The following is a 9,124-nucleotide window of genomic DNA, read 5'->3' as shown; positions in this document are numbered from 1 at the left end:
ACACACACGCACACACACAAACATGTACAAACACACACACACACAAACAGACACACACACACACACACACACACACAAACAGACACACACACACACGCACACACACACAAACACACACACACCTGTCGAGAGTTTCTGGCTCTCTGTGTGAGACGGAGCTTCGTGTGAGTCTGTGTTTGCAGCCTGTCTGCAGTAACACTTTCCCTCCAAGGCCAGCGCACATTGTTGTGAGTCTGTGCTATTCAGCGCCGCAGAAAGGCAGCGAGACGAGGAAGGAAGAAGTGCGATCTCCTGCGGCTGCGTGAACGTTTCCTCCAACAAAGCAACGTGTTTGCAGACAAAAGCGAGGAGGAGATGTGTTCATGGACTGTTTCTCTCTTCCATATCATTTCTCTGTTTCCTTTAACTGTTTGAAAACAGCTTCCAGGCAGATCTCAGAGTCGGGCTCCTCTCAACCTCAGAGCTGTTTACACAATCTGATCCATCCAATCACAGGTGTCCTTGGAGCTGGCCAGGTGAGACGTTTCCTTCTTGTTGATGTGTGATGTCAACAAGCTGAAGATAACTGGAGTTCTTCTTTAGGTTTAGAGACCTTCTGAAGGAGAGGTGAAACCTTTCCAACAACCTAAGAAATCCTGCCGGCTTCCCAACAGCCTTTCAGCTCCAAGCTTCAGTCCTCAAAGCTCTGAGGCTCCACTGGGAGCTACAAACCGAATCTTTCACCTCCCACAAACTGATCAGTGCGGCTCTTCTACAACAAACATTAATGTCCATGAAGAAGAGGATTTACAAGGTCTGGTTAGACACTGCACCAAGCTAAGCTCTGAACGGCACAACCTGAACTGTAGTGACGTTTGATGACGACAGCCAAGCTTCGGGGCTGTGGTCAGCTTACATCGGCATGTGTCTTTGATGAGCGAAGACAGACACCGTCACATGACAGGAAGAAGATGCCTCAAACTTCAGCCCAGAGAAGGTCCGAGATGGTCAGCACAGCTGGATGTTAGCCATTAATCTGCTGCTAACCTGGTTTGGACTCCTGATGCTCAGCTTCATGCCTCACTGAGGACTCTTCTCAGAAATCTTCATATATTTGGTGTCAGACACATGATAAGCTGAGTTTAAAGGCCCTCTGGAAAGAGGCAACGCCACTGCCATCTTAACAAAACCTCCTCCTCCTCACTGCAGCCCCGCCCCCTGACATGAATAAGGGTTCCTCGCAAGTACACAGGAGGCTCCTCACTCGACAGTTACAGCTGAGGTAAACAGCAGACAGGCAGCCAGCACAGCTTTGCTATCAGGGTACAGTTTCTAAGGAGACTCTGGGGAAAAAACCTAAAATACACTGACCAAGTATTTCATTTTTCGGGATACAAGGTTAATGTAAACAAAACGCAGGTATTAACTTTAAACTATGAACCACCAGTCAAAATTAAGAATCGCTACTATGGGTGGTAATACGTCGTGACGTCACCAAAATGTTCAATGCCAACTATGCCCCGCTAAACGAATCCATACAATCAGACAAAGATGGAATACCAACCAGATTAAATATTCTTCCCTGTATTTGTTTCAGTCTTTACCGACCGCCACAAAAACAGTTTGTGACGTGGGACAGAATACTGTCAAAACACATCTGGAACGGGAAAAAAGCTCGAGTATAAACGCTCCAATCAAAGAAAGAAAAGGGAGGTCGTGGGCTTCCTTGTCTACGAGAATATTACTGCGCAGCTCAGCTAAGACCACTGATATGTCTCTGCTGTCCAAATTACTCCGCCGGAGGGAAAGATGTTGAAGGAAAACCAGTTACAGCTTTAATATCGGACATAAAGTTACAGAACAAAACAGACATGGCAGATGAACCCATACTACAAATAATCACATCTGCTCTGAAAGAAGTCATCAGAATTTGCCTCTAAGCTTTGATGGTGAGCATGTGATTCAGATTTCCCCCCGAATCAGTACGATAATAGATTCAAGAACTGGATTTGAAAAGGTATAACTAATTATTATTCATTCGTCCACAAGGAGGCATTTCAAAGCTTTGAAAGGAGCAAACATGATTTAGGCTCAGACGACTTCTTTAGATTTCTACAGGCCAGAAATTATTTTAATCAAAACTTAAAAGTGAACCTAAACGAATTAGTTTGTAGAAATTTTTTTATGATTAACCAAATCTGGAGCGCAAAGCAAAATGATTTCCAAACGATATAAGAGCATCCTGCGGTGTAAAAACCACAGCTCTCTGTATATGAAAGCAATGTGGGGAAAAGAAGGTAACCTGTCGATTACAGAGGAGTGTTGGGGCCACGCATGCATGACACAGTGGGCTACCACCGGGTCCAGTGTTTGCCGTGAGTTCTGCTGTAAAATCATTACGAGAGTTTTCATCAGCCCTGCTCAGCAAAGATATCGGGGAACTGCGACACTTGTTGGAGATGTGGGCGAGATGGAGCGAACCGTTTCCAAATCTTTTGGGATTGCAAAGTTAGTCACCAGCACTAATCCACGAACATCTACAAAATGTGTTGTCATTTGTTTTTCCTTTAACCTTTGAGACCATATTTTTGTGTAACACACCAGTGGATAAATTAATCTAATCATAGAAGACTTTTGTATGGCTGCGAGTAAAAAGCCTGTTACGAGGAGATGGCTTAAGCCTGAACCACATTCTGTACAAGAGATCTATACCATGGGAAAACTGTCATTTTCTCTTAAACTTCAGAGGGATACTGTCTACAGAACATGGGCTGTATCCCAATCCAGGCTCTGCAGCCTTAAAGGCCGCATTTTAAGGCCGATTACGTCACAGCGACGCGACGAAGGCTGTCCCAATTCAAAGGCTGCTCGAAATGCGGCCCTCAAATGCGTCCTTCATTTCCCTGAATTTTAAGGACGTGGCGGTGTAGACTTCATGGCCCAATATATCCCAGAATGCATAGCGCGGCGATGGGTGTGGATAATTTTGCCGAAAAAAACGATAAGGGGCGGCCGAAGAGTACACTTTAATTAAGTACTGAATATTATGTCGCTTATTTATGTGCAAATGTTTAATAACGAAGAACATTAAACATTCCTGTTGGCCACACAAAGTCATGTGACATCAGTGACGTTTGTACTAACTTGGTTTTAAAGCCTTTACTTTAAATATACGCCGTTCAATAGCTGAGCTTAATCAGAGAATGATCAAAGCTCATGTAGAAAGAAACACATGAACAAAAGATGTTCTCCTTCATCTCTGTCAAACACAGCTGTATGACACGTTTCCAGTGGTTAGTATCATGGTTGCTAGGCAACCTGGGCAGCGCAACGGAGGCTAGACCATCCCATTTCACAAGCCTCGCACTTCCGGCCTTAGCGGTCTTTGAGTACGCGGCCCTTGAGGATCGTTGAGGCTGCGTACTTTAAGGCTGCAGACCCTGAATTGGGATACAGCCATGGTCTAAATCAGGGGTGTCCAACTCCTGGCCTCGAGGGCCGGCGCCCTGCAGGTTTTAGATCTCACCCTGGGTCAGCACACCTGAATCAAATGCTTAGTTCATTCCCAGGCCTCTGGACAACTTCAGAATATGCTGAGGAGGTGATTTAGCCGTTTAAATCAGCTGTGTTGGATCGAGGACACATCTAAACCTGCAGGCCCTCGAGGCCCAGGTTCAACACCTGTGGCCTAAACGGACAGAATATGTTAAGCCTGCGAGGTGTGATTTTTTATGAACCATGATTTCTTTTATGTTGAGTTTCCCATTTCAATAATATGATGCTAACCTGCCTGCGCTGCTACCCCTTTACCCAAGTTCTTTTTAAAAATGTGAAAGCAAAAGTAAAATGTAGAAACGACTGTTATGCTTTCTCAATAAAAGAGACGCTAAAAGAAGAAGTTTTTGAAGTCGTAGCGTGCAGAAGCACGACGACACAGAACGTCTCCATCTTCCTGATGGAGCGTTCCACGATCGGGAAAACGCCGGAATTAAATAGAGCTACAGAGGTACAGGAGGCTTGTGTCTCACCTTGCCGCCATATTCCCTGCCGTCGCGGTCCAGTCGCAGCTCGGTCGCGTGTGTGTGTGACTGCGTGTTGGGGGCGTGTGCATTGTGAGGAGCGTGTGTGTGCGGCAGGGGCAGCGGCAGGGCGGGATGTGGAGCTAGAGGAGGTTTGGCAGCCAGCGGGTACTTCCTGCGGAGCTCCTCGGGTGCGCTGGGATGGAGCGCGCCGAGCAGCGCCGCGGCCGCCGCTGAGACAGTGATGGGCAGGTGTGAGGTGGGCAGAGGCAGGCGCTGAGGAGGCGGGTCACTCAGGTTGATCGGCTGCTGGTCCTCAGAGGATGAGGAAGAGGAAGTGGGCCTGCTGAAGTCGAGAGGGGCGGGGCCACCGTTTCCATTCACAACCTCAGTTTCCCTGACTACGGCGCCATCTGTCACAGCAGAGGAGGGAGGGGTCAGGGCGGGCAGGCCGTTTCCACTGCCGCTCTCTGAGGACGAATCATCTGAAAGAAGAGACACGGGAGGGTTAAAGGTCAGACTGACAGCGTTCACTGATGACTTTCACGAGTTTGGTTCACACAGAGACGCCACCTCTCACAGGAAGAGCGACGTTCCCATAAAAGCTGCAGTTCCTCTAGCGTCCACCAGAGGCTCCAACCTGACCCCGCCCCACACACAGTAGCAAACACGTGTGTCATGTGACCTGCTGGTTTGTGGCGACGTGCTGCATCGTTTCATTAAACTGAATGTGAGTGTGGGGGCGGGTCTAACTGTGACACTGATCACTCATTGGCCAACCAAATGTCAACGAATCAATCACAGATCTGTGCAGCATCACAGTGCAGTGTGTTTGACCCACACACACACACACACACACACACACACACACACACACACACACACACACACACAGCTACTGCTATAAATCAGTCACTGATAGAACAGATCTCACATTAAGACACTTTCCAGAGCAGAAACTCATCACTTGTCCAGCAGGTGGCATCCCTGCTCCATGAAGAAAACCACCTCAGGCTTTCAGACTCCTTCAGACGTCAGTCTGCTGTCTTTAGTGTTTCAGTGCTGCAGTGATGAAACCTCTCTGCCTCCATCAGCTTTACACAGGTGTGGTCAGGTGCAGCGCAGGGAGAAGCTGGGAGGAGCTGGTAACTACGAGCTGGAATCAACTCAGAGCAGTCATCAGACTCTTCATACTCCTACGTCATCATCATCATCATCTTCATACGAGACCATATACGTTCCTTCTTTTTGTTCTTGGACTCACCGCTCAAAATAATCCTTCTTTATCTGATCCTGGAGCCTCTGTCTGAAACAAGCTGCCTGAGCTCCTCTCCTTTTAACTTAACGTTTACACAAGCTTAAAGAGCAGGTAGGTGGGGCTTTATGACATCACAAAGACCCCAGAGGAGAAGAAAGTGTCACAAACAGTGTTTTAAACAGTCCGCAGCCTGAGCTCACAAACATCTGACAGGCCGGAGTGTGAAACTGCCAACATGTAGATTAAAAACTTAATAAGTCAATAATCTCAACAAGAGTACAATTAATAATGTTGGCATTTAATAATTCATTCAAGTGAGAGATAAACTGATTTGTTTCATTTTGTTTATATTTCCTTTTAATTAATCCCCCATTCATTTTTTAATTTCCACCTGCATTACATCAGCTGTTAAATCAATAAATCAACAGCCAGTCTCACACTGCCTCGAACGACGCAGGAATACATGCGATAAAACATAAAAGGAAAATATAAAAATGATTAATTCTGAGGAAAATAAAAAGAATAAAATGCAAAGAGATGATAAACAACGTGTCGCAAACACCTGCACCTAGTGTCAGTTTGGTGCAAGGACATGTTTAATGTCATTTTTGCTGTTTTAGGCCTCCATACACCAACAGCCACAACATGTCCATGTTTGCTGGGTCAAAGATGAAGACGAGCAGAAATGTGAGAACACAGATGTGACCGAAGCAGACCGCCTGCATTCCTGTGAGCTGTGGCTGACAATCGTGACTCGCTGCGGTCTGCAGGATGGAGTGCAGCTCTGCGTCGGGCTCACAGAAACGAATCTGTGCCCCGCTGCTGCTTATCCTTCCCCGCTCAGGTCGACGGGATCCTAAATAAGTGATTGTGGAATAACTGCTTTGTGCAGGCGGGATGGATGCACCGCCGGCCTTTCATCGCTCAGCGCACTCACAGACACACAAAGGAAACACATTTGAAACATTAGCCTACATTTTCCTCCAATTTGGGATTTAATTAGAGACGAAAGGACGGCGGAGGAGAAAGAGCCGGAGCGTCTGAACGAGCTGAAAAAGATGCAAAGTGAGGAAAATTACGGATAATTGAAGGATGGAGAGAAGCAGGAAAGGAGGAGGAGGAGGGACTGTGAGGCAGAGAGAGTGGAGACGGCGGAGGTGGTGTCAGTCGGTCAGGGCGGGGGCTGGGGGTGACAGAGGGGTGGAGCCCAAACTGCTGCATGGAGAGGGAGGGTGGGGTGGGGGAGTGAAGGAGGAAGGTGCAGCAGCAGAGAGGTCAGGAGGGGGAGGAGCGAGAGTCCTTTAAACTGTTTATCACTTCGTTTCTTATCCAGGCGGAGCTGAAAGGAGCAAAGTTGGAGTTTACTAACCAATCAGCTCGCAGCATTTAGACTCACAGCACCACTCTAACAGGGAGGGGAGGGGAAGCCTGCCCGGCGCTGTTTGTTTGTTTATGTGTGTGAGGACTATTCATGCGTGGAAACGAAGGACAGCCTAATTCAGCTGCCGGACCACCATCCCCACACCCCTTCATCCCTGCTCCAGCCCTCCAGCCCCATACTGTGAGCGGGTCCCTTCTCTGTCCACACTGGCTGAACAGGGAGTGGTCCTCCCTCTCTCTATCTTCCCCTCCTTCATCCGTCTGTTGTGCCAATCCTGAGCACACTGAAACTCCTCCCCCTCTCTGGATCCCTGTAAACACTGAGACAGTGCCGCCGTCTGTGGAGATGTTTGCTTTGAAAGACCCAAAGATTTAACGGCTGAGACTCGTGTACGGAAACAGTCCAGTGTTCCTGGTGGAGCGTTCAGTTTCAGATACATCAGTATTTGCTCCTTACAGCCAACAGCAGGTGGAGGAGTCCAACCCACAGCTACAGACACATTCCCAGAAGCGTTTTCTTCACTAAATACTTAAACTCACATTTCCAAACGTTCCCACAGCATTTTCATCCGACTTGCACTGACGACAGGAAGCTGGAATCCCCGGAGGAAACCAGGACAGGTTTTGAACCAGCAACCTTCTTATCGTTCTCGTTTCCATCTCAAACACTCTAACATGCTTTTATTGTGACACTTAAAGCTCCTTTTTGACTATTCAGAGAAGCTTTGCAGGACTCACAGCTCAAAATAACCCTTCTTTCCCTGATCCTGCAGCTGTCTGTGCTCCTCCAGCTTAAAGACAACTTTGTCATAACGAGCAGGTACACAGAGAACAGCCCTGTTTCCGAGCTCGGCCGTTCTTTATGCGGACGAATAAAGTGTCTCTTATCTTATTTTGAAGGATGTAAAAGAGCCTATTTGACTGTATGTTCTGAAAATAAGGCAGCTGTGACTGAACTTTGACCTGGCAGCAGTACACCTGCACCCTCTGCGGAGGAAACAGGTTAGAGGTCAGACAGGATGGGAAGAAGATGAGGAAGACGAGGGTCGAGCTATAGTCACTAAACGCCGCTGTGAAGCCTGCACCTTTAGGCTCAGCGGGGTTTGTTCCTCAAGGACAAACTCAAGGACTTCCACCTCCCCTTGCTTCTCCTCCATCACCCGGCGGTGCAGCCACTGTGATGCATATCAGCGCCAAGCGTTAGGCCGAGGGACAAATGTCTCCTCGCATCGTTAACACACACCTCTGAGAGGAGCGCACAGGTGAACCACGAGTTTGACAGTCTGGTACTGTTTGAGTCTGAATCCACGGGAGGTGCATGGAGGAGGAGCAGGGGGAGGACAATGCTGCATCAGCTGACCTGGAAATGCGCGCCACCGCCAGCGTGCGCTTTTGTGGATTTATGGCGTGCAAAACGTCCTGTTTTCCACCACAGGACGTGGAGCAGGGACAAACGCAGGGCTCGAAACCCCACGCGGGTTTTACTGTGTTGCTCATACCGAGGCTCAAGGATGGAGCATCGCAGAATGTGAAGAAACGGCCGCTGACTGAGGCGACATCATGGAGGGTAAAGCAGAAACGCCTTTGTGCTTCTGCGTGTGGAACATTTTAGCCCTCGACGTGAAGCGTCTCGTTATCCGCCTCGAGCGCCGTTTAATAATTAGAAAGTCTCTTTGCATCACATCCTCTGGAGTTTAGCAGCAAGCTGCTGTGGATCCGACATGATCTATGACAGCGGTGTGAAGACGTCCCAGACATCCACACCTGTCACACACAGACCCTCCACAGCCCACAGACCCTCCCACAGCCCACAGACCCTCCCACAGTCGACAGACCCGCCACAGCCCAAAGACCCTCCACAGCCCACAGACCCTCCCACAGTCTACAGACGCTCACACAAACACTGCGAGCGCGTTTTCCTTTCTACGTTTACACAATTATCTGTCAGCTGTTAGCAGCACTGCATTGATTTTGGCGTCATTAGCAGGCTCCACACCAAAGAGGGGAGGAGGAGCATGAGCGGGGGAGGAGAACCAGAGAGACGCCAGGAAACGGGAGCAAAAGGGAGACCGGTTCAGAGAAGTAGATGATTTCCTGTCAGTTTTCATTTGAGGCTTTTCTTCACAGCGGCAGCGAGAGGCTGTCCTCGCCCCGTGCTCCCCTCAGAGGAGCCGACCTGAGGGAGAGCGGTAACAGATGCTAATTCCTTCACTCCTCCTCTTCCTCCTCAGCCACCTGTCCCAGGGGAGGAGGAGGGAGACAGAAAGAAAGGAGGAAGAGGAGGAGGTGGTGGGCCGTGACTCCCCTGCGTGGGATTACACTGGATTATCCCGCTAAGACGCAGCACGAGCTGCACACTAGTTCTCAGCGCCTGACGCCTGGCGACGCCCTGCCCCACCAAGCATCTTCATAGCAACACTCCCACTGACAGGACCAGCTGACACACACACACACACACACACACACACACACACACACACACACACAC

General features: G+C 48.9%; 1 protein-coding gene across 1 annotated transcript in view; it reads right to left on the bottom strand.

The window, feature by feature from the left end:
• The window catches only part of LOC102206659 (nucleolar protein 4-like), a 101,972-nt gene that overhangs the window by 8,231 nt on the left and 84,617 nt on the right, over nt 1-9,124 (bottom strand). Inside the window, exon 6 of the mRNA XM_005752137.2 lies at nt 4,008-4,483. Coding sequence (XP_005752194.1) covers nt 4,008-4,483 — 476 coding nt within the window. The remainder of the gene's footprint in view (nt 1-4,007; nt 4,484-9,124) is intronic.

Source organism: Pundamilia nyererei, unplaced genomic scaffold, assembly GCF_000239375.1.
Source record: "Pundamilia nyererei isolate P.nyererei 1_Seehausen unplaced genomic scaffold, PunNye1.0 scaffold00346, whole genome shotgun sequence".
Taxonomy (NCBI): Eukaryota; Metazoa; Chordata; class Actinopteri; order Cichliformes; family Cichlidae; genus Pundamilia; species Pundamilia nyererei.
This window is presented reverse-complemented; position numbering and strand designations above follow the sequence as displayed.